This window comes from Coregonus clupeaformis, unplaced genomic scaffold (genome assembly GCF_020615455.1).
Source record: "Coregonus clupeaformis isolate EN_2021a unplaced genomic scaffold, ASM2061545v1 scaf0232, whole genome shotgun sequence".
NCBI classification, from domain to species: domain Eukaryota; kingdom Metazoa; phylum Chordata; class Actinopteri; order Salmoniformes; family Salmonidae; genus Coregonus; species Coregonus clupeaformis.
The window spans coordinates 36,076-62,546 of record NW_025533687.1 but is presented as its reverse complement, the minus strand read 5'-3'; the positions used below and the strand labels follow the sequence as shown (position 1 = coordinate 62,546).

Here is a 26,471-nt window from a genome sequence, read left to right as displayed (position 1 = left end):
TTTGTTTTTTTGCGCAGGCTGCACACACTTCATCAGTCTCTCATTCACAATTTGACAAGCACTTGATAATGCCTCAAATTTCCCGGCAGCATCCCCTTTGTGTGCCCTAATGACACCTAAAAAAAAAAAAATGTATGCCCTTGAGCTGACTATAATAATTATAATTCCCTTCTCCCGGCTGTGTGTTTTCCGACGCACCTCTCACTCACATGGCTCTCTCAGATATCTAAATTCTTATTAGCCAATGCCCGTCTCGTGAACAGGTCTTTCTCACAGGCTACAAGTGAAGACAGATACATCGGGGACGCAACTGCATGTGTCCTTATCCAATTCCCAATTCCGAGGCGCATATTGAAGATATTGGAAGAACTATCCACATTTACTTTTCGTCAGCCAACATGATGAGTAGGCCTAACGAACAGCAAAAGTGAAAATGATCTTCCACCAAACTTGAAACGCACACGCTTCTACACCCATTGTAAAGCTTTTTTTTTAAGAAGGTATTTGGCCACTTTAGTTGTGATACAAACCTTATCAAAACATATAGGCCTATGGGCTAGGCTACATGAGGTGTGAGACTATGATTAGAAAAAGTCGCACAAAATGGGACAGGGATGGGATGGGACAGGGATGGAATGGGATAGGGATGGAATGGGACAGGGATAGAATGGGACAGGGATGGAATGGGACAGGAATGGAATGGGACAGGAATGGAATGGGACAGGGATGGAATGGGACAGGGATGGAATGGGACAGGGATGGGATGGGACAGGGATGGAATGGGACAGGGATGGAATGGGACAGGGATGGGATGGGACAGGGATGGATTGGGACAGGGATGGGATGGGACAGGGATGGAATGGGACAGGAACAGCACAGTTCCAGCAACGTAACGAGGCCAGTGCAGTACAGCTTGGCTTGGAAAAGGGCTTTACTGTATAGTAGACGTGGACTGGAATTGTGTACTACAACCCGGTCCCATTCTGTCATGATTCATAGTTCCTTAGCACATGATCTCCACCCTTTCCATTCTGTCATGATTCATAGTTCCTTAGCACATGATCTCAACCCTGTCCCATTCTGTCATGATTCATAGTTCCTCAGCACCTGATCTCCAGTTTGAGACAAATGAAATAAACAACCCCCTTGGGGAGGTGTTCTGTGGCTGTGCCATGAATAAAGAACCACAGCACAAAGTGACTTACGGTATCTCTGAAGACGTAAATAGCAGTGCATCTGTGCAGCAGCTCTTAAAATACTAACAAAAAAACAAGCTTTTCCTCTTCTCAGTCTTCAGAGAAAAGCTCAAAGATACGACTGAATACATTTAGTCAACACACACACACACACACACACACACACACACACACACACACACACACACACACACACACACACACACACAATGTGTGGGAGAATAGAAGAGGATTAACACAACTCTGAAAGGAAAGGGAGACATAGCTGGCAGCTCAAGCTGTCATTGACTGAATTATTGAAACGTGTTGGCATTACCTCCTCCTCTGTGCTCAGTGAATCTGTTCTCTCTACCTGTAATGGTGAGGTTCTGGCCTCAGCTCTGAAATGTTCTGGCCCAGCTCTGGAAGAGAAAGAAGGTAGCCTCACATCACTCACTCTATCACCCTGATGTAATACATTACAGTAAATAGTTCATTAACAAATGATTTGGATTTCTGTTTCCTCTGGTCTCAAAATGTCCCTGTCCCTCTCCTGTCCCTGTCCCTGTCCCTGTCCCTGTCCCTGTCCCTGTCCCTGTCCCTGTCCCTGTCCCTGTCCCTCTCCTGTCCCTGTCCCTCTCCTGTCCCGTCCCTGTCCCGTCCCTGTCCCTGTCCTGTCCCTGTCCCTGTCCTGTCCTGTCCTGTCCCTGTCCCTGTCCCTCTCCTGTCCCTGTCCCTGTCCCTGTCCCTGTCCCTGTCCCTGTCCCTGTCCCTGTCCCTGTCCCGTCCCTGTTCCTCTCCTGTCCCTGTCCCTGTCCCTGTCCCTGTCCCTGTCCCTGTCCCGTCCCTGTTCCTCTCCTGTTCCTGTCCCTGTCCCTGTCCCTGTCCCTGTCCCTGTCCCTCTCCCTCTCCCTCTCCCTCTCCCTCTCCCTCTCCTGTCCCTGTCCCTCTCCTGTCCCTGTCCTGTCCCTCTCCTGTCCCCGTCCCTGTCCTGTCCCTGTCCCTGTCCCTGTCCCTGTCCCTGTCCCTGTCCCTGTCCCTGTCCTGTCCCTGTCCCTGTCCCTGTCCCTGTCCCTGTCCCTGTCCCTGTCCCTGTCCCTGTCCCTGTCCCTGTCCCTGTCCCTGTCCCTGTCCCTGTCCCTGTCCCTGTCCCTGTCCCTGTCCCTGTCCTGTCCCTATCTCTGTCCCTATCTCTGTCCCTGCCCCTGTCCCTGTCCCTGTCCCTGTCCCTGTCCCTGTCCCTGTCCCTGTCCCTGTCCCTGTCCCTGTCCCTGTCCCTGTCCCTGTCCCTGTCCCTGTCCCTGTCCTGTCCCTATCTCTGTCCCTGTCCCTGTCCCTGTCCCTGTCCCTGTCCTATCCCTGTCCTGTCCCTGTACCCAAACAGAGAGTATGACGTCAGGCTAGCAGGCCTGTAGCCAACGTTAATAAAGGTCTCAGAACACAGCAGAGTTAAGCAGATGGGAGCAAAGTGGACCAAACTGGGCTAGCAGATCAGAGGAGAGGAGAGGAGAACAGAGCAGAGTGAAGCCTAACTGGACTAGCAGATCAGAGGAGAGGAGAACAGAGCAGAGTGAAGCCTAACTGGACTAGCAGATCAGAGGAGAGGAGAAAAGAGCAGAGTGAAGCCTAACTGGACTAGCAGATCAGAGGAGAGGAGAACAGAGCAGAGTGAAGCCTAACTGGACTAGCAGATCAGAGGAGAGAACAGAGCAGAGTGAAGCCTAACTGGACTAGGAGATCAGAGGAGAGGAGAACAGAGCAGAGTGAAGCCTAACTGGACTAGCAGATCAGAGGAGAGAACCGAGCAGAGTGAAGCCTAACTGGACTAGCAGATCAGAGGAGAGAACAGAGCAGAGTGAAGCCTAACTGGACTAGCAGATCAGAGGAGAGGAGAACAGAGCAGAGTGAAGCCTAACTGGACTAGCAGATCAGAGGAGAGGAGAACAGAGCAGAGTGACGCCTAACTGGACTAGCAGATCAGAGGAGAGGAGACAGAGCAGAGTGAAGCCTAACTGGACTAGCAGATCAGAGGAGAGAACAGAGCAGAGTGAAGCCTAACTGGACTAGGAGATCAGAGGAGAGGAGAACAGAGCAGAGTGAAGCCTAACTGGACTAGCAGATCAGAGGAGAGAACCGAGCAGAGTGAAGCCTAACTGGACTAGCAGATCAGAGGAGAGAACAGAGCAGAGTGAAGCCTAACTGGACTAGCAGATCAGAGGAGAGGAGAACAGAGCAGAGTGAAGCCTAACTGGACTAGCAGATCAGAGGAGAGGAGAACAGAGCAGAGTGAAGCCTAACTGGACTAGCAGATCAGAGGAGAGGAGAACAGAGCAGAGTGAAGCCTAACTGGACTAGCAGATCAGAGGAGAGGAGAACAGAGCAGAGTGAAGCCTAACTGGACTAGCAGATCAGAGGAGAGGAGAACAGAGCAGAGTGAAGCCTAACTGGACTAGCAGATCAGAGGAGAGGAGAACAGAGCAGAGTGAAGCCTAACTGGACTAGCAGATCAGAGGAGAGGAGAACAGAGCAGAGTGAAGCCTAACTGGACTAGCAGATCAGAGGAGAGGAGAACAGAGCAGAGTGAAGCCTAACTGGACTAGCAGATCAGAGGAGAGGAGAACAGAGCAGAGTGAAGCCTAACTGGACTAGCAGATCAGAGCGTACAGGAGGTGCAGACAGATGACCACAGAACAGCTCTGCGGCCGCCACCACGGTCGCCAGAGTCTCATTAAAACCCAGCGTCGTTCTTCCCACACGTGTCCTTTCTTAGCGTGACTCTCCCTACTCCCGTCCTAGTCCCCACAGCCTTGGGAACGAACAGGCCCTTAATGGTTTTCAGGCTGAAATGAGCTCTGGAAGGGTAAGGTCTGTGCTGTTAACCATAGTGGTGTCAGCTCTCTGCTCTCTCCCCTGCCACTGTCAGCTTCGTCCACAGCCCCACTCCCACTCCAGCATTACAACTGGCTTCATGGTGACGGGGAAAGAAGGAACACTCATAGCTAAACACAGAGCTGAACTGGGGCTTGACCCCGCTCCCCTCCCATCCATCTCCATCAGACTGAGAGGAGAACCAGAGAGTTGCTGATTGGTAGAGTGCAGGGTTCCCTGGCTGCTGATTGGTACAGTGCAGGGTTCCAGAGCTGCTGATTGGTAGAGTGCAGGGTTCCCTGGCTGCTGATTGGTACAGTGCAGGGTTCCAGGGCTGCTGATTGGTACAGTGCAGGGTTCCAGGGCTGCTGATTGGTAGAGTGCAGGGTTCCCTGGCTGCTGATTGGTAGAGTGCAGGGTTCCAGAGCTGCTGATTGGTAGAGTGCAGGGTTCCAGAGCTGCTGATTGGTAGAGTGCAGGGTTCCAGAGCTGCTGATTGGTAGAGTGCAGGGTTCCAGAGCTGCTGATTGGTAGATTGCAGGGTTCCAGAGCTGCTGATTGGTAGAGTGCAGGGTTCCAGAGCTGCTGATTGGTAGATTGCAGGGTTCCAGAGCTGCTGATTGGTAGATTGCAGGGTTCCAGAGCTGCTGATTGGTAGAGTGCAGAGTTCCAGCGCTGCTGATTAGTACAGTGCAGGGTTCCAGAGCTGCTGATTGGTAGATTGCAGGGTTCCAGAGCTGCTGATTGGTAGATTGCAGGGTTCCTGAGCTGCTGATTGGTAGAGTGCAGGGTTCCAGAGCTGCTGATTGGTAGAGTGCAGGGTTCCAGAGCTGCTGATTGGTAGAGTGTAGTGTTCCAGAGCTGCTGATTGGTACAGTGCAGGGTTCCTGAGCTGCTGATTGGTAGAGTGCAGGGTTCCAGAGCTGCTGATTGGTAGAGTGCAGGGTTCCAGAGCTGCTGATTGGTAGAGTGTAGTGTTCCAGAGCTGCTGATTGGTAGAGTGCAGGGTTCTGATAATGTCTAATGTAGACCAGATGTACATACCTCCACTGTTCCACAGACGATATGTTACATCAACGGGGACCTGGGATTGTGTTCCCTGTCGGAAGCTGTTGTTGAAGAAATCCTTCTAGGAAGTAAGTCTTCCTGACTGTCTGACCTCTGCCAGTGAGGAGAGGAGGAATGTAATACGGCCTGGCGTGGGGTTCCCTCCGATACAATTAGAGCTGTGCATGTGTTCTCAGATGAAATCTAATCTGTGTGGCTTGTAACCCCCTTCTCCCTCTCATCTCCCTCCCTCCTCTCCTCTCCTTCCTTCCCTCGCCTCCTTCCCCTCCCCCCCCTCCTCTCTTCCCCTACCTCTCGTCTCTCTCCCCTCTCCTCCCGCTCTCCCCCTCTCCCCCCTCTCTCCCCTCCTCTCTTCCCTCTCGTCTCTCCCCTCTCCCCCTCTCTCTTTCCTTCTCCTCTCCTCTCTCCTCCCGCTCTCCCCCCTCTCCCCCCTCTCCCCTCTCCTCCCGCTCTCCCCCTCTCCCTCCCTCTCTCCTCTCCTCTCTCCCCTCTCCCCCTCTCCCCCTCTCTCCTCTCTCTCCTCCCTCTCCCCCCTCTCCCCCTCTCCTCCCACTCCCCCCCTCTCCCCCTCTCCCTCTCCCCCTCTCCCCCTCTCCCTCTCCTCCTCTCTCCCCTCTCCCCTCTCTCCCCTCTCTCCCCTCTCCCCCTCTCCCCCCTCTCCCTCTCCTCCCTCTCTCCCCCTCTCTCCCTCTCTCCCCTCTCCCTCTCTCCCTCTCTCCTCTCCCCCCTCTCCCTCTCCTCTCCTTCCCTCCCCTCTCCCCTTCTCCTCTCTCTCCCCTCTCCCCTCCCTCCCTCTCTCCCCCTCTCTCCCCTCCTCCCTCCTCCCTCTCCCCCCCTCTCTCCCCTCTCTCCCCTCTCCCTCTCTCCCCTCTCTCCCTCTCTCCCCCTCTCCCTCTCTCCCCCTCTCTCCCCCTCTCCCCTCTCCCCCTCTCCCCTCCCTCTCCCCCTCTCCCCCTCTCCCCCCTCTCTCCTCTCCTCTCTCCAGGAGTGTATGAACCCATGCTGTAATGCAACAACCTGTACTCTGAAGCGGGATGCTGTGTGTGCTCACGGACAGTGCTGTCATGACTGCCTGGTAGGAGACTGACTGACCGGCTGGCCAACAGCCCTAATTTAAACTCACATCTTATTTAACCTTTTATTTTCACAAGGAAGTCCCGTTGAGACTATGTCTCTTTTGCAAGGGAGCGCTGCTTCACTCACTCACTCACACACACATACATACACACACACACACACACACACACTATCACACAAACTCTCACATACACACACACACACACTCTCTCTCACACACACACACACTCTCACACACACACACACAAAATGGCTTAGCCTATAGACATAGGGGTATTAGAGGGGAACATGCCTTAAAGTTGTTTGGTTGATACTCTATAATCATATGTAGTAGTTAGGGTTAGGGTTAGTAGCAGGTAAGCTCAATAGATCTTAGACTTCAGACCTCCATGCCTCTCAAGGCCTCAGCTCCTTATCTGTCTGCCTGTCTGCCTGTCTGCCTGTCTGCCTGTCTGCCTGTCTGCCTGTCTGTCTGTCTGTCTGTCTGTCTGTCTGTCTGTCTGTCTGTCTGTCTGTCTGTCTGTCTTCCTACCTGTCTGTAGCTGAAACCAGCGGGCACCCCGTGCAGGGATTCCAGTAACTCATGTGACCTGCCAGAGTTCTGTACCGGCGCCAACCCCCATTGCCCTGCTAATGTATACCTGCACGATGGGCACACCTGCCACAACGTGGACGGACACTGCTACAACGGGATCTGCCAGACACACGAGCAGCAGTGCATTACTCTCTGGGGCCAGGGTGAGTGGAGAGCAGGGAATGCGAAATTCTATTAACTCTCCAAAAATTCCCAGGTTTTCCCAGAAGTCTCGGTGGGAAAACTCCCGCAGTTAGGAGTGAATAAGCAGTTGTACAACACTGAGAGAGAAGATGTCCCAGTCTGACTACAGATTATTTCCCTGGCCTGGATTCCTGGCAACCTCTATCCTAGTCTTCTTCTCAAAACACGGATGCAATGTCAGAGGAGAGGAGCCCTGAAACTGCTCTTCCTAATGGGTTTGAGAAGGAGGTGAGGAGAGAGGATGTGAGGAATCACAGAAAGACTCAATCAGATAAAGCCAAGGAGTTACAGTGTGTCTTGATAAATCAGATAAAGCCAAGGAGTTACAGTGTGTCTTGATGTTATGTGTCCCCATGTATGCCTGATAGGAGCCAAGCCAGCCCCAGGGATCTGCTTTGAGAGAGTCAACTCAGCAGGAGATCCCTATGGGAACTGTGGGAAGGATTCCAAGGGATCCTTTGCCAAGTGTGAAGCTCCGTAAGTATTCTCTAGGAAAATATTACATACCAGTACATACGACGCATTTGGAAAGTATTCAGACCCCTTTACTTTTTCCACATTTTGTTACGTTACAGCCTTATTCTAAAATGGATTAAATTGTCCCCCCCCTCATCAATCTACACACAATATCCCATAATGACAACGTTAAAACTGGTTTTTAGAATTAGTTGAATTTTTTATTTATTTTTTTACCCTGAAATATTATATTTACATAAATATTCAGACCCTTTACTCAGTACTTTGTTGAAGCACCTTTGGCAGCGATTACAGCCTTGAGTCTTCTTGGGTATGACGCTACAAGCTTGGCACACGTGTATTTGGGGAGTTTCTCCCATTCTTCTCTGCAGATCCTCTCAAGCTCTGTCAGGTTTGATGGGGAGCATCGCTGCACAGCTATTTTCAGGTCTCTTCAGAGATGTTCGATCGGGTTCAAGTCCGTGCTCTGGCTGGGCCACTCAAGGACATTCAGAGACTTGTCCCGAAGCCACTCCTGCATTGTCTTGGCTGTGTGCTTAGGGTCGTTGTCCTGTTGGAAGGTGAACCTTCGCCCTAGTCTGAGATCCTGAGCGGTCTGGAGCAGGTTTTTATCAAGAATCTCTCTGTACTTTGCTCCGTTCATCTTTCCCTTGATCCTGACTAGTCTCCCAGTCCCTGCCACTGAAAAACATCCCCACAGCATGATGCTGCAAACACCATGCTTCACCGTAGGGATGGTGCCAGGTTTCCTCCAGACGTGACGCTTGGCATTCAGGCCAAAGAGTTCATCAGACCAGAGAATCTTGTTTCTCAAGGTCTGAGAATTCCTTAAGTGCATTTTGGCAAACTCCAAGTGGGATGTCATGTGCCTTTTACTGAGGAGTGGCTTCCGTCTGGCCACTCTACCATAAACGCCTGATTGGTGGAGTGCTGCAGAGATGTTTGTCCTTCTGGAAGGTTCTCCCATCTCCACAGAGGAACTCTGGAGCTCTGTCAGAGTGACCATCGGGTTCTTGGTCACCTCCCTGACCAAGGCCCTTCTCCCCTGATTGCTCAGTTTGGCCGGGCGGCCAGCTCTAGGAAGAGTCTTGGAAGTTCCAAACTTCTTCCATTTAAGAATGATGGAGGCCACTGTGTTCTTGGGGACCTTCAATGCTGCAGAAATGTTTTGGTACCCTTCTCCAGATCTGTGCCTCCACACAATCCTGTCTCGGAGCTCTACGGACAATTCCTTCGACCTCATGGCTTGGTTTTTGGTCTGGCATACACGGTCAACTGTGGGACCTTATATAGACAGGTGTGTGCCTTTCCAAATCATGTCCAATCAATTGAATTTACCACAGGTGGACTCCAATCAAGTTGTAGAAACATCTCAAGGATGATCAACGGAAACTGGATGCACCTGAGCTCAGTTTTGTGTCGCATAGCTAAGGGTCTGAATACTTATGTAAATAAGCTATTTCTGTTTAGTTTTTTTATAAATTTGCAAACATTTCTAAAAACCTGTTTTTACTTTGTCATTATGGGGCATTGTGTGAAGATTGATAAGGAAAAACATTGATTTAATCAATTTTAGAATAAGGTTGTAACGTAACAAAATGTGGAAAAAGTCAAGGGGTCAGAATACTTTCCGAATGCACTGTATGTCCATTGTCTCTGAGCAGGTGCTGGGTATCAAACATTTTTCAATAAAATGTGAAAACAGACCCCCGCACACTGCATTTTATCTATACTACAATGTCATTGGTTTAATTTGACAACGTTTTTCGACCACTCAAGTCTGTGTCAGGTGTGTGAGTGGTTGAAATTACAGTCAAATAAACCAGGCTGTACATCTTTAAAAGCGTAACCGTGACGAACAAACAACACACGAGAGAACAGAAGACAAAAGGAGAAAAGGTTTGTCTTTAATGAAGATGTGATGTCATAGTCTTTATTGAAACTGTTTAAACACAAAATTAGCATAAAACGGGTTTTGTTCTTTTTTTTTTTACAGAGTCCCAAATGGCACCCTATTTCCTATCTAGTGCACTACTTTCTACCAGTGCCCTATGGCCCCTGCTCAAAAGCAGTGCACTACATAGGGGATAGGGTGCCATTTGGTATGTGGACTAAATCGTTCATCAACAGTCTCTTAATTGACGGAATTGCAGTAATGACAGAGAACTGGATGTGACTGGGATTGACTGAGACCCTTTCACAATGGAAAGAAACAGGGTTCACACAGCCACTCTTTCTGTCTAATGAAGGGCTTGGCTACAGCCACTGTCTGACTGGCTGCTGCGCTGAATTTCACTGGAACTGGGGGGTTGAACAGCACACAACAGAACCTAAACTGGGGTTGAAAAGAGTCCTAACGACACAACAGAACCTAAACTGGGGTTGGAAAGAGTCCAAACGACACAACAGAAACTAAACTGGGGTTGGAAAGAGTCCTAACGACACAACAGAACCTAAACTGGGGTTGGAAAGAGTCCAAACGACACAACAGAAACTAAACTGGGGTTGGAAAGAGTCCTAACGACACAACAGAACCTAAACTGGGGTTGGAAAGAGTCCTAACACAACAGAAACTAAACTGGGGTTGAAAAGAGTCCTAACGACACAACAGAAACTAAACTGGGGTTGGAAAGAGTCCTAACGACACAACAGAAACTAAACTGGGGTTGAAAGAGTCCCAACGACACAACAGAACCTAAACTGGGGTTGAAAGAGTCCTAACAACACAACAGAAACTAAACTGGGGTTGGAAAGAGTCCTAACACAACAGAAACTAAACTGGGGTTGGAAAGAGTCCTAACAACACAACAGAAACTAAACTGGGGTTGGAAAGAGTCCTAACACAACAGAAACTAAACTGGGGTTGGAAAGAGTCCTAACGATACAACAGAAACTAAACTGGGGTTGGAAAGAGTCCTAACGACACAACAGAAACTAAACTGGGGTTGGAAAGAGTCCTAACAACACAACAGAAACTAAACTGGGGTTGGAAAGAGTCCTAACACAACAGAAACTAAACTGGGGTTGTTGAAAAGAGTCCTAACGAACAACAGAAACTAAACTGGGGTTGAAAAGAGTCCTAACAACACAACAGAAACTAAACTGGGGTTGGAAAGAGTCCTAACACAATAGAAACTAAACTGGGGTTGGAAAGAGTCCCAACGACACAACAGAAACTAAACTGGGGTTGGAAAGAGTCCTAACGACACAACAGAAACTAAACTGGGGTTGAAAAGAGTCCTAACACAACAGAAACTAAACTGGGGTTGGAAAGAGTCCTAACACACAACAGAAACTAAACTGGGGTTGAAAAGAGTCCTAACAACACAACAGAAACTAAACTGGGGTTGAAAAGAGTCCTAACGACACAACAGAAACTAAACTGGGGTTGGAAAGAGTCCTAACGACACAACAGAAACTAAACTGGGGTTGGAAAGAGTCCTAACACAACAGAAACTAAACTGGGGTTGGAAAGAGTCCTAACGACACAACAGAAACTAAACTGGGGTTGGAAAGAGTCCTAACACACAACAGAACCTAAACTGGGGTTGAAAAGAGTCCTAACAACAACAGAAACTAAACTGGGGTTGAAAAGAGTCCTAACGACACAACAGAAACTAAACTGGGGTTGAAAAGAGTCCTAACAACACAACAGAAACTAAACTGGGGTTGGAAAGAGTCCTAACGACACAACAGAAACTAAACTGGGGTTGGAAAGAGTCCTAACACAACAGAAACTAAACTGGGGTTGGAAAGAGTCCTAACGACACAACAGAAACTAAACTGGGGTTGGAAAGAGTCCTAACAACACAACAGAAACTAAACTGGGGTTGAAAAGAGTCCTAACAACACAACAGAAACTAAACTGGGGTTGAAAAGAGTCCTAACGACACAACAGAAACTAAACTGGGGTTGGAAAGAGTCCTAACAACACAACAGAAACTAAACTGGGGTTGAAAAGAGTCCTAACAACACAACAGAAACTAAACTGGGGTTGAAAAGAGTCCTAACGACACAACAGAAACTAAACTGGGGTTGGAAAGAGTCCTAACACACAACAGAAACTAAACTGGGGTTGGAAAGAGTCCTAACGACACAACAGAAACTAAACTGGGGTTGGAAAGAGTCCTAACAACACAACAGAAACTAAACTGGGGTTGGAAAGAGTCCTAACACAACAGAAACTAAACTGGGGTTGGAAAGAGTCCTAACGACACAACAGAAACTAAACTGGGGTTGGAAAGAGTCCTAACGACACAACAGAAACTAAACTGGGGTTGGAAAGAGTCCTAACAACACAACAGAAACTAAACTGGGGTTGGAAAGAGTCCTAACACACAACAGAAACTAAACTGGGGTTGAAAAGAGTCCTAACGACACAACAGAAACTAAACTGGGGTTGAAAAGAGTCCTAACAACACAACAGAAACTAAACTGGGGTTGGAAAAGAGTCCTAACACACAACAGAAACTAAACTGGGGTTGGAAAAGAGTCCTAACAACACAACAGAAACTAAACTGGGGTTGGAAAGAGTCCTAACGACACAACAGAAACTAAACTGGGGTTGGAAAGAGTCCTAACGACACAACAGAAACTAAACTGGGGTTGAAAAGAGTCCTAACAACACAACAGAAACTAAACTGGGGTTGAAAAGAGTCCTAACACAACAGAAACTAAACTGGGGTTGAAAAGAGTCCTAACACACAACAGAAACTAAACTGGGGTTGGAAAAGAGTCCTAACAACACAACAGAAACTAAACTGGGGTTGAAAGAGTCCTAACAACACAACAGAAACTAAACTGGGGTTGAAAAGAGTCCTAACGACACAACAGAAACTAAACTGGGGTTGAAAAGAGTCCTAACAACACAACAGAAACTAAACTGGGGTTGAAAAGAGTCCTAACGACACAACAGAAACTAAACTGGGGTTGAAAGAGTCCTAACGACACAACAGAAACTAAACTGGGGTTGAAAAGAGTCCTAACAACACAACAGAAACTAAACTGGGGTTGAAAAGAGTCCTAACACAACAGAAACTAAACTGGGGTTGAAAAGAGTCCTAACAACACAACAGAAACTAAACTGGGGTTGAAAAGAGTCCTAACGACACAACAGAAACTAAACTGGGGGTTGAAAAGAGTCCTAACGACACAACAGAAACTAAACTGGGGTTGAAAAGAGTCCTAACGACACAACAGAAACTAAACTGGGGTTGAAAAGAGTCCTAACGACACAACAGAAACTAAACTGGGGTTGGAAAAGAGTCCTAACGACACAACAGAAACTAAACTGGGGTTGGAAAGAGTCCTAACAACACAACAGAAACTAAACTGGGGTTGGAAAGAGTCCTAACAACACAACAGAAACTAAACTGGGGTTGGAAAGAGTCCTAACAACACAACAGAAACTAAACTGGGGTTGAAAAGAGTCCTAACGACACAACAGAAACTAAACTGGGGTTGAAAAGAGTCCTAACAACACAACAGAAACTAAACTGGGGTTGGAAAGAGTCCTAACAACACAACAGAAACTAAACTGGGGTTGAAAAGAGTCCTAACAACACAACAGAAACTAAACTGGGGTTGGAAAGAGTCCTAACGACACAACAGAAACTAAACTGGGGTTGGAAAGAGTCCCTAACGACACAACAGAAACTAAACTGGGGTTGGAAAGAGTCCTAACAACACAACAGAAACTAAACTGGGGTTGGAAAGAGTCCTAACAACACAACAGAAACTAAACTGGGGTTGGAAAGAGTCCTAACGACACAACAGAAACTAAACTGGGGTTGGAAAGAGTCCTAACAACACAACAGAAACTAAACTGGGGTTGGAAAAGAGTCCTAACGACACAACAGAAACTAAACTGGGGTTGGAAAAGAGTCCTAACGACACAACAGAAACTAAACTGGGGTTGGAAAGAGTCCTAACGACACAACAGAAACTAAACTGGGGTTGGAAAGAGTCCTAACGACACAACAGAAACTAAACTGGGGTTGGAAAGAGTCCTAACGACACAACAGAAACTAAACTGGGGTTGAAAAGAGTCCTAACACAACAGAAACTAAACTGGGGTTGAAAAGAGTCCTAACAACACAACAGAAACTAAACTGGGGTTGAAAAGAGTCCTAACAACACAACAGAAACTAAACTGGGGTTGGAAAGAGTCCTAACAACACAACAGAAACTAAACTGGGGTTGGAAAGAGTCCTAACACAACAGAAACTAAACTGGGGTTGGAAAGAGTCCTAACAACACAACAGAAACTAAACTGGGGTTGGAAAGAGTCCTAACAACACAACAGAAACTAAACTGGGGTTGAAAAGAGTCCTAACAACACAACAGAAACTAAACTGGGGTTGAAAAGAGTCCTAACAACACAACAGAAACTAAACTGGGGTTGGAAAGAGTCCTAACACAACAGAAACTAAACTGGGGTTGAAAAGAGTCCTAACAAAACAACAGAAACTAAACTGGGGTTGGAAAGAGTCCTAACAACACAACAGAAACTAAACTGGGGTTGGAAAGAGTCCTAACGACACAACAGAAACTAAACTGGGGTTGGAAAGAGTCCTAACAACACAACAGAAACTAAACTGGGGTTGGAAAAGAGTCCTAACAACACAACAGAAACTAAACTGGGGTTGGAAAGAGTCCTAACAACAACAGAAACTAAACTGGGGTTGGAAAGAGTCCTAACACAACAGAAACTAAACTGGGGTTGAAAAGAGTCCTAACAACACAACAGAAACTAAACTGGGGTTGAAAGAGTCCTAACAACACAACAGAAACTAAACTGGGGTTGGAAAGAGTCCTAACAACACAACAGAAACTAAACTGGGGTTGGAAAGAGTCCTAACGACACAACAGAAACTAAACTGGGGTTGGAAAGAGTCCTAACAACACAACAGAAACTAAACTGGGGTTGAAAAGAGTCCTAACACAACAACAGAAACTAAACTGGGGTTGAAAAGAGTCCTAACGACACAACAGAAACTAAACTGGGGTTGAAAAGAGTCCTAACAACACAACAGAAACTAAACTGGGGTTGAAAAGAGTCCTAACAAAACAACAGAAACTAAACTGGGGTTGAAAAGAGTCCTAACAAAACAACAGAAACTAAACTGGGGTTGAAAAGAGTCCTAACGACACAACAGAAACTAAACTGGGGTTGAAAAGAGTCCTAACACAACAGAAACTAAACTGGGGTTGAAAAGAGTCCTAACGACACAACAGAAACTAAACTGGGGTTGAAAAGAGTCCTAACAACACAACATAAACTAAACTGGGGTTGAAAAGAGTCCTAACACACAACAGAAACTAAACTGGGGTTGAAAAGAGTCCTAACAACACAACAGAAACTAAACTGGGGTTGAAAAGAGTCCTAACGACACAACAGAAACTAAACTGGGGTTGAAAAGAGTCCTAACGACACAACAGAAACTAAACTGGGGTTGAAAAGAGTCCTAACGACACAACATAAACTAAACTGGGGTTGGAAAGAGTCCTAACAACACAACAGAAACTAAACTGGGGTTGAAAAGAGTCCTAACAAAACAACAGAAACTAAACTGGGGTTGAAAAGAGTCCTAACACAACAGAAACTAAACTGGGGTTGAAAAGAGTCCTAACGACACAACAGAAACTAAACTGGGGTTGAAAAGAGTCCTAACAACACAACAGAAACTAAACTGGGGTTGAAAAGAGTCCTAACGACACAACAGAAACTAAACTGGGGTTGAAAAGAGTCCTAACAAAACAACAGAAACTAAACTGGGGTTGGAAAGAGTCCTAACGACACAACAGAAACTAAACTGGGGTTGAAAAGAGTCCTAACAACACAACAGAAACTAAACTGGGGTTGGAAAGAGTCCTAACGACACAACAGAAACTAAACTGGGGTTGGAAAGAGTCCTAACAACACAACAGAAACTAAACTGGGGTTGAAAAGAGTCCTAACAACACAACAGAAACTAAACTGGGGTTGGAAAAGAGTCCTAACAACACAACAGAAACTAAACTGGGGTTGAAAAGAGTCCTAACAACACAACATAAACTAAACTGGGGTTGAAAAGAGTCCTAACAAAACAACAGAAACTAAACTGGGGTTGAAAAGAGTCCTAACGACACAACAGAAACTAAACTGGGGTTGGAAAGAGTCCTAACGACACAACAGAAACTAAACTGGGGTTGAAAAGAGTCCTAACGACACAACAGAAACTAAACTGGGGTTGAAAAGAGTCCTAACAACACAACAGAAACTAAACTGGGGTTGGAAAGAGTCCTAACAAAACAACAGAAACTAAACTGGGGTTGAAAAGAGTCCTAACGACACAACAGAAACTAAACTGGGGTTGAAAAGAGTCCTAACAACACAACAGAAACTAAACTGGGGTTGAAAAGAGTCCTAACAACACAACAGAAACTAAACTGGGGTTGAAAAGAGTCCTAACGACACAACAGAAACTAAACTGGGGTTGAAAAGAGTCCTAACAAAACAACAGAAACTAAACTGGGGTTGAAAAGAGTCCTAACACAACAGAAACTAAACTGGGGTTGAAAAGAGTCCTAACAACACAACAGAAACTAAACTGGGGTTGAAAAGAGTCCTAACGACACAACAGAAACTAAACTGGGGTTGGAAAGAGTCCTAACGACACAACAGAAACTAAACTGGGGTTGAAAAGAGTCCTAACGACACAACAGAAACTAAACTGGGGTTGAAAGAGTCCTAACATGACACAACAGAAACTAAACTGGGGTTGAAAAGAGTCCTAACGACACAGCAGAAACTAAACTGGGGTTGAAAAGAGTCCTAACAACACAACAGAAACTAAACTGGGGTTGAAAAGAGTCCTAACAACACAACAGAAACTAAACTGGGGTTGGAAAAGAGTCCTAACAACACAACAGAAACTAAACTGGGGTTGGAAAAGAGTCCTAACGACACAGCAGAAACTAAACTGGGGTTGAAAAGAGTCCTAACAACACAACAGAAACTAAACTGGGGTTGGAAAAGAGTCCTAACAACACAGCAGAAACTAAACTGGGGTTGGAAAGAGTCCCTAACGACACAACAGAAACTAAACTGGGGTTGGAAAGAGTCCTAACGACACAACAGAAACTAAACTGGGGTTGAAAAGAGTCCTAACAACACAACAGAAACTAAACTGGGGTTGGAAAGAGTCCTAACAACACAACAGAAACTAAACTGGGGTTGAAAAGAGTCCTAACGACACAACAGAAACTAAACTGGGGTTGAAAAGAGTCCTAACGACACAACAGAAACTAAACTGGGGTTGAAAAGAGTCCTAACGACACAACAGAAACTAAACTGGGGTTGAAAAGAGTCCTAACAACACAACAGAAACTAAACTGGGGTTGAAAAGAGTCCTAACAACACAACAGAAACTAAACTGGGGGTTGAAAAGAGTCCTAACAACACAACAGAAACTAAACTGGGGTTGGAAAGAGTCCTAACAAAACAACAGAAACTAAACTGGGGTTGAAAAGAGTCCTAACGACACAACAGAAACTAAACTGGGGTTGAAAAGAGTTCTAACAACACAACAGAAACTAAACTGGGGTTGAAAAAGAGTCCTAACAAAACAACAGAAACTAAACTGGGGTTGAAAAGAGTCCTAACACAACATAAACTAAACTGGGGTTGAAAAGAGTCCTAACAACACAACAGAAACTAAACTGGGGTTGAAAAGAGTCCTAACAAAACAACAGAAACTAAACTGGGGTTGAAAAGAGTCCTAACGACACAACAGAAACTAAACTGGGGTTGAAAAGAGTCCTAACAACACAACAGAAACTAAACTGGGGTTGAAAAGAGTCCTAACAAACACAACAGAAACTAAACTGGGGTTGGAAAGAGTCCTAACAACACAACAGAAACTAAACTGGGGTTGAAAAGAGTCCTAACAAACAACAGAAACTAAACTGGGGTTGGAAAGAGTCCTAACAACACAACAGAAACTAAACTGGGGTTGGAAAGAGTCCTAACAACACAACAGAAACTAAACTGGGGTTGAAAAGAGTCCTAACGACACAACAGAAACTAAACTGGGGTTGAAAAGAGTCCTAACAAAACAACAGAAACTAAACTGGGGTTGAAAAGAGTCCTAACAAAACAACAGAAACTAAACTGGGGTTGAAAAGAGTCCTAACACAACAGAAACTAAACTGGGGTTGAAAAGAGTCCTAACAACACAACAGAAACTAAACTGGGGTTGAAAAGAGTCCTAACGACACAACAGAAACTAAACTGGGGTTGGAAAGAGTCCTAACGACACAACAGAAACTAAACTGGGGTTGAAAAGAGTCCTAACGACACAACAGAAACTAAACTGGGGTTGGAAAGAGTCCTAACGACACAACAGAACCTAAACTGGGGTTGAAAAGAGTCCTAACGACACAACAGAAACTAAACTGGGGTTGGAAAGAGTCCTAACGACACAACAGAAACTAAACTGGGGTTGAAAAGAGTCCTAACACAACATATACTAAACTGGGGTTGAAAAGAGTCCTAACAACACAACAGAAACTAAACTGGGGTTGAAAAGAGTCCTAACGACACAACAGAGACTAAACTGGGGTTGAAAAGAGTCCTAACAACACAACAGAAACTAAACTGGGGTTGGAAAGAGTCCTAACACAACAGAAACTAAACTGGGGTTGGAAAGAGTCCTAACGACACAACAGAAACTAAACTGGGGTTGAAAAGAGTCCTAACGACACAACAGAAACTAAACTGGGGTTGAAAAGAGTCCTAACGACACAACAGAAACTAAACTGGGGTTGAAAAGAGTCCTAACAACACAACAGAAACTAAACTGGGGTTGAAAAGAGTCCTAACAAAACAACAGAAACTAAACTGGGGTTGAAAAGAGTCCTAACAAACACAACAGAAACTAAACTGGGGTTGAAAAGAGTCCTAACACAACAGAAACTAAACTGGGGTTGAAAAGAGTCCTAACAACACAACAGAAACTAAACTGGGGTTGAAAAGAGTCCTAACAACACAACAGAAACTAAACTGGGGTTGAAAAGAGTCCTAACGACACAACAGAAACTAAACTGGGGTTGAAAAGAGTCCTAACGACACAACAGAAACTAAACTGGGGTTGAAAAGAGTCCTAACAACACAACAGAAACTAAACTGGGGTTGAAAAGAGTCCTAACGACACAACAGAAACTAAACTGGGGTTGAAAAGAGTCCTAACAACACAACAGAAACTAAACTGGGGTTGAAAAGAGTCCTAACAAAAACAACAGAAACTAAACTGGGGTTGAAAAGAGTCCTAACGACACAACAGAAACTAAACTGGGGTTGGAAAGAGTCCTAACGACACAACAGAAACTAAACTGGGGTTGAAAAGAGTCCTAACGACACAACAGAAACTAAACTGGGGTTGAAAAGAGTCCTAACAACACAACAGAAACTAAACTGGGGTTGAAAAGAGTCCTAACAAAACAACAGAAACTAAACTGGGGTTGAAAAGAGTCCTAACACAACATAAACTAAACTGGGGTTGAAAAGAGTCCTAACAACACAACAGAAACTAAACTGGGGTTGAAAAGAGTCCTAACAACACAACAGAAACTAAACTGGGGTTGGAAAGAGTCCTAACAACACAACAGAAACTAAACTGGGGTTGAAAAGAGTCCTAACGACACAACAGAAACTAAACTGGGGTTGAAAAGAGTCCTAACAACACAACAGAAACTAAACTGGGGTTGAAAAGAGTCCTAACGACACAACAGAAACTAAACTGGGGTTGAAAAGAGTCCTAACAACACAACAGAAACTAAACTGGGGTTGAAAAGAGTCCTAACAAAACAACAGAAACTAAACTGGGGTTGAAAAGAGTCCTAACGACACAACAGAAACTAAACTGGGGTTGGAAAGAGTCCTAACAACACAACAGAAACTAAACTGGGGTTGAAAAGAGTCCTAACGACACAACAGAAACTAAACTGGGGTTGAAAAGAGTCCTAACAACACAACAGAAACTAAACTGGGGTTGAAAAGAGTCCTAACAAACACAACAGAAACTAAACTGGGGTTGAAAAGAGTCCTAACGACACAACAGAAACTAAACTGGGGTTGAAAAGAGTCCTAACAACACAACAGAAACTAAACTGGGGTTGAAAAGAGTCCTAACGACACAACAGAAACTAAACTGGGGTTGAAAAGAGTCCTAACAACACAACAGAAACTAAACTGGGGTTGAAAAGAGTCCTAACAAAACAACAGAAACTAAACTGGGGTTGAAAAGAGTCCTAACACAACAGAAACTAAACTGGGGTTGAAAAGAGTCCTAACGACACAACAGAAACTAAACTGGGGTTGAAAAGAGTCCTAACAAAACAACAGAAACTAAACTGGGGTTGAAAAGAGTCCTAACACAACAGAAACTAAACTGGGGTTGAAAAGAGTCCTAACGACACAACAGAAACTAAACTGGGGTTGAAAAGAGTCCTAACAACACAACAGAAACTAAACTGGGGTTGAAAAGAGTCCTAACGACACAACAGAAACTAAACTGGGGTTGAAAAGAGTCCTAACAAACACAACAGAAACTAAACTGGGGTTGAAAAGAGTCCTAACGACACAACAGAAACTAAACTGGGGTTGAAAAGAGTCCTAACGACACAACAGAAACTAAACTGGGGTTGGAAAGAGTCCTAACGACACAACAGAAACTAAACTGGGGTTGGAAAGAGTCCTAACAACACAACAGAAACTAAACTGGGGTTGAAAGAGTCCTAACAACACAACAGAAACTAAACTGGGGTTGAAAAGAGTCCTAACAACACAACAGAAACTAAACTGGGGTTGAAAAGAGTCCTAACAACACAACAGAAACTAAACTGGGGTTGAAAAGAGTCCTAACAAAACAACAGAAACTAAACTGGGGTTGAAAAGAGTCCTAACGACACAACAGAAACTAAACTGGGGTTGGAAAGAGTCCTAACGACACAACAGAAACTAAACTGGGGTTGAAAAGAGTCCTAACAACACAACAGAAACTAAACTGGGGTTGAAAAGAGTCCTAACAACACAACAGAAACTAAACTGGGGTTGAAAAGAGTCCTAACGACACAACAGAAACTAAACTGGGGTTGAAAAAGAGTCCTAACAACACAACAGAAACTAAACTGGGGTTGAAAAGAGTCCTAACGACACAACAGAAACTAAACTGGGGTTGAAAAGAGTCCTAACAACACAACAGAAACTAAACTGGGGTTGAAAAGAGTCCCAACGACACAACAGAAACTAAACTGGGGTTGAAAAGAGTCCTAACAACACAACAGAAACTAAACTGGGGTTGAAAAGAGTCCTAACAACACAACAGAAACTAAACTGGGGTTGAAAAGAGTCCTAACACAACATAAACTAAACTGGGGTTGAAAAGAGTCCTAACAACACAGCAGAAACTAAACTGGGGTTGAAAAGAGTCCTAACAACACAACAGAAACTAAACTGGGGTTGAAAAGAGTCCTAACAACACAGCAGAAACTAAACTGGGGTTGAAAAGAGTCCTAACAACACAACAGAAACTAAACTGGGGTTGGAAAGAGTCCTAACAACACAACAGAAACTAAACTGGGGTTGGAAAGAGTCCTAACAACACAGCAGAAACTAAACTGGGGTTGAAAAGAGTCCTAACAACACAACAGAAACTAAACTGGGGTTGGAAAGAGTCCTAACAACACAACAGAAACTAAACTGGGGTTGGAAAGAGTCCTAACAACACAACAGAAACTAAACTGGGGTTGGAAAGAGTCCTAACGACACAACAGAAACTAAACTGGGGTTGGAAAGAGTCCTAACAACACAACAGAAACTAAACTGGGGTTGAAAAGAGTCCTAACAAAACAACAGAAACTAAACTGGGGTTGAAAAAGAGTCCTAACAACACAACAGAAACTAAACTGGGGTTGAAAAGAGTCCTAACACAACAGAAACTAAACTGGGGTTGAAAAGAGTCCTAACAACACAACAGAAACTAAACTGGGGTTGAAAAGAGTCCTAACAAAACAACAGAAACTAAACTGGGGTTGAAAAGAGTCCTAACAAAACAACAGAAACTAAACTGGGGTTGAAAAGAGTCCTAACGAGACAACATAAACTAAACTGGGGTTGAAAAGAGTCCTAACAACACAACAGAAACTAAACTGGGGTTGAAAAGAGTCCTAACAAAACAACAGAAACTAAACTGGGGTTGAAAAGAGTCCTAACGACACAACAGAAACTAAACTGGGGTTGAAAAGAGTCCTAACAACACAACAGAAACTAAACTGGGGTTGAAAAGAGTCCTAACAAAACAACAGAAACTAAACTGGGGTTGGAAAGAGTCCTAACAACACAACAGAAACTAAACTGGGGTTGAAAAGAGTCCTAACAAACACAACAGAAACTAAACTGGGGTTGGAAAGAGTCCTAACAACACAACAGAAACTAAACTGGGGTTGGAAAGAGTCCTAACAACACAACAGAAACTAAACTGGGGTTGAAAAGAGTCCTAACGACACAACAGAAACTAAACTGGGGTTGAAAAGAGTCCTAACAACACAACAGAAACTAAACTGGGGTTGAAAAGAGTCCTAACAAAACAACAGAAACTAAACTGGGGTTGAAAAGAGTCCTAACACAACATAAACTAAACTGGGGTTGAAAAGAGTCCTAACGACACAACAGAAACTAAACTGGGGTTGAAAAGAGTCCTAACGACACAACAGAAACTAAACTGGGGTTGGAAAGAGTCCTAACGACACAACAGAAACTAAACTGGGGTTGAAAAGAGTCCTAACGACACAACAGAAACTAAACTGGGGTTGGAAAGAGTCCTAACGACACAACAGAACCTAAACTGGGGTTGAAAAGAGTCCTAACGACACAACAGAAACTAAACTGGGGTTGGAAAGAGTCCTAACGACACAACAGAAACTAAACTGGGGTTGAAAAGAGTCCTAACACAACATATACTAAACTGGGGTTGAAAAGAGTCCTAACAACACAACAGAAACTAAACTGGGGTTGAAAAGAGTCCTAACGACACAACAGAGACTAAACTGGGGTTGAAAAGAGTCCTAACGACACAACAGAAACTAAACTGGGGTTGGAAAGAGTCCTAACACAACAGAAACTAAACTGGGGTTGGAAAGAGTCCTAACGACACAACAGAAACTAAACTGGGGTTGAAAAGAGTCCTAACGACACAACAGAAACTAAACTGGGGTTGGAAAGAGTCCTAACGACACAACAGAAACTAAACTGGGGTTGGAAAGAGTCCTAACGACACAACAGAACCTAAACTGGGGTTGAAAAGAGTCCTAACGACACAACAGAAACTAAACTGGGGTTGGAAAGAGTCCTAACGACACAAAAGAAACTAAACTGGGGTTGAAAAGAGTCCTAACACAACAGAAACTAAACTGGGGTTGAAAAGAGTCCTAACAACACAACAGAAACTAAACTGGGGTTGAAAAGAGTCCTAACGACACAACAGAGACTAAACTGGGGTTGGAAAGAGTCCTAACGACACAAAAGAAACTAAACTGGGGTTGGAAAGAGTCCTAACACAACAGAAACTAAACTGGGGTTGGAAAGAGTCCTAACGACACAACAGAAACTAAACTGGGGTTGAAAAGAGTCCTAACGACACAACAGAAACTAAACTGGGGTTGAAAAGAGTCCTAACACAACAGAAACTAAACTGGGGTTGAAAAAGAGTCCTAACAACACAACAGAAACTAAACTGGGGTTGAAAAGAGTCCTAACAAAACAACAGAAACTAAACTGGGGTTGAAAAGAGTCCTAACAAAACAACAGAAACTAAACTGGGGTTGAAAAGAGTCCTAACACAACAGAAACTAAACTGGGGTTGAAAAGAGTCCTAACAACACAACAGAAACTAAACTGGGGTTGAAAAGAGTCCTAACAACACAACAGAAACTAAACTGGGGTTGGAAAGAGTCCTAACGACACAACAGAAACTAAACTGGGGTTGAAAAGAGTCCTAACGACACAACAGAAACTAAACTGGGGTTGAAAAGAGTCCTAACAACACAACAGAAACTAAACTGGGGTTGAAAAGAGTCCTAACGACACAACAGAAACTAAACTGGGGTTGAAAAGAGTCCTAACAACACAACAGAAACTAAACTGGGGTTGAAAAGAGTCCTAACAAAACAACAGAAACTAAACTGGGGTTGAAAAGAGTCCTAACGACACAACAGAAACTAAACTGGGGTTGAAAAGAGTCCTAACAACACAACAGAAACTAAACTGGGGTTGAAAAGAGTCCTAACGACAAAACAGAAACTAAACTGGGGTTGAAAAGAGTCCTAACGACACAACAGAAACTAAACTGGGGTTGAAAAGAGTCCTAACAAAACAACAGAAACTAAACTGGGGTTGAAAAGAGTCCTAACGACACAACAGAAACTAAACTGGGGTTGAAAAGAGTCCTAACGACACAACAGAAACTAAACTGGGGTTGAAAAGAGTCCTAACGACACAACAGAAACTAAACTGGGGTTGGAAAGAGTCCTAACACAACAGAAACTAAACTGGGGTTGAAAAGAGTCCTAACAAAACAACAGAAACTAAACTGGGGTTGAAAAGAGTCCTAACGAGACAACAGAAACTAAACTGGGGTTGAAAAGAGTCCTAACAACACAACAGAAACTAAACTGGGGTTGAAAAGAGTCCTAACAAAACAACAGAAACTAAACTGGGGTTGGAAAGAGTCCTAACACAACAGAAACTAAACTGGGGTTGAAAAGAGTCCTAACGACACAACAGAAACTAAACTGGGGTTGGAAAGAGTCCTAACACAACAGAAACTAAACTGGGGTTGAAAAGAGTCCTAACAACACAACAGAAACTAAACTGGGGTTGAAAAGAGTCCTAACAACACAACAGAAACTAAACTGGGGTTGAAAAGAGTCCAAACAACACAACAGAAACTAAACTGGGGTTGAAAAGAGTCCTAACAACACAACAGAAACTAAACTGGGGTTGGAAAGAGTCCTAACAACACAACAGAAACTAAACTGGGGTTGAAAAGAGTCCTAACGACACAACAGAAACTAAACTGGGGTTGAAAAGAGTCCTAACAAAACAACAGAAACTAAACTGGGGTTGAAAAGAGTCCTAACAAAACAACAGAAACTAAACTGGGGTTGAAAAGAGTCCTAACACAACAGAAACTAAACTGGGGTTGAAAAGAGTCCTAACAACACAACAGAAACTAAACTGGGGTTGAAAAGAGTCCTAACGACACAACAGAAACTAAACTGGGGTTGAAAAGAGTCCTAACGACACAACAGAAACTAAACTGGGGTTGAAAAGAGTCCTAACGACACAACAGAAACTAAACTGGGGTTTTAAAGAGTCCTAACGACACAACAGAAACTAAACTGGGGTTGGAAAGAGTCCTAACAACACAGCAGAAACTAAACTGGGGTTGGAAAGAGTCCTAACGACACAACAGAAACTAAACTGGGGTTGGAAAGAGTCCTAACAACAAAACAGAAACTAAACTGGGGTTGAAAAGAGTCCTAACGACACAACAGAAACTAAACTGGGGTTGAAAAGAGTCCTAACAACACAGCAGAAACTAAACTGGGGTTGAAAAGAGTCCTAACAACACAACAGAAACTAAACTGGGGTTGAAAAGAGTCCTAACAACACAACAGAAACTAAACTGGGGTTGAAAAGAGTCCTAACGACACAACAGAAACTAAACTGGGGTTGAAAAGAGTCCTAACAACACAACAGAAACTAAACTGGGGTTGAAAAGAGTCCTAACAAAACAACAGAAACTAAACTGGGGTTGAAAAGAGTCCTAACAAAACAACAGAAACTAAACTGGGGTTGAAAAGAGTCCTAACACAACAGAAACTAAACTGGGGTTGAAAAGAGTCCTAACAACACAACAGAAACTAAACTGGGGTTGAAAAGAGTCCTAACGACACAACAGAGACTAAACTGGGGTTGAAAAGAGTCCTAACGACACAACAGAAACTAAACTGGGGTTGGAAAGAGTCCTAACACAACAGAAACTAAACTGGGGTTGGAAAGAGTCCTAACAACACAACAGAAACTAAACTGGGGTTGAAAAGAGTCCTAACAACACAACAGAAACTAAACTGGGGTTGGAAAAGAGTCCTAACGACACAAAAGAAACTAAACTGGGGTTGAAAAGAGTCCTAACAACACAACAGAAACTAAACTGGGGTTGAAAAGAGTCCTAACAAACACAACAGAAACTAAACTGGGGTTGAAAAGAGTCCTAACAAACAACAGAAACTAAACTGGGGTTGAAAAGAGTCCTAACCACAACAGAAACTAAACTGGGGTTGAAAAGAGTCCTAACGACACAACAGAAACTAAACTGGGGTTGAAAAGAGTCCTAACGACACAACAGAAACTAAACTGGGGTTGGAAAGAGTCCTAACGACACAACAGAAACTAAACTGGGGTTGAAAAGAGTCCTAACGACACAACAGAAACTAAACTGGGGTTGAAAAGAGTCCTAACAAAACAACAGAAACTAAACTGGGGTTGAAAAAGAGTCCTAACGACACAACAGAAACTAAACTGGGGTTGAAAAGAGTCCTAACAACACAACAGAAACTAAACTGGGGGTTGAAAAGAGTCCTAACAACACAACAGAAACTAAACTGGGGTTGAAAAGAGTCCTAACGACACAGCAGAAACTAAACTGGGGTTGAAAAGAGTCCTAACAACACAACAGAAACTAAACTGGGGTTGAAAAGAGTCCTAACAACACAACAGAAACTAAACTGGGGTTGAAAAGAGTCCTAACGACACAACAGAAACTAAACTGGGGTTGAAAAGAGTCCTAACAACACAACAGAAACTAAACTGGGGTTGAAAAGAGTCCTAACAACACAGCAGAAACTAAACTGGGGTTGAAAAGAGTCCTAACAACACAACAGAAACTAAACTGGGGTTGGAAAGAGTCCTAACGACACAACAGAAA

General features: G+C 44.4%; 1 protein-coding gene across 1 annotated transcript in view; it reads left to right on the top strand.

Moving 5' to 3' along the window:
• LOC121572624 (disintegrin and metalloproteinase domain-containing protein 12-like) overlaps positions 1-7,443 on the top strand; it is a gene marked incomplete at its 3' end in the record, with an annotated part of 147,567 nt that extends 140,124 nt beyond the window's left edge. Inside the window, exons 13-15 of the mRNA XM_045214301.1 lie at positions 6,097-6,186; positions 6,731-6,926; positions 7,335-7,443. Of these exons, the coding sequence (XP_045070236.1) occupies positions 6,097-6,186; positions 6,731-6,926; positions 7,335-7,443 (395 nt within the window). The remainder of the gene's footprint in view (positions 1-6,096; positions 6,187-6,730; positions 6,927-7,334) is intronic.
• Positions 7,444-26,471: the final 19,028 nt, after the last annotated feature.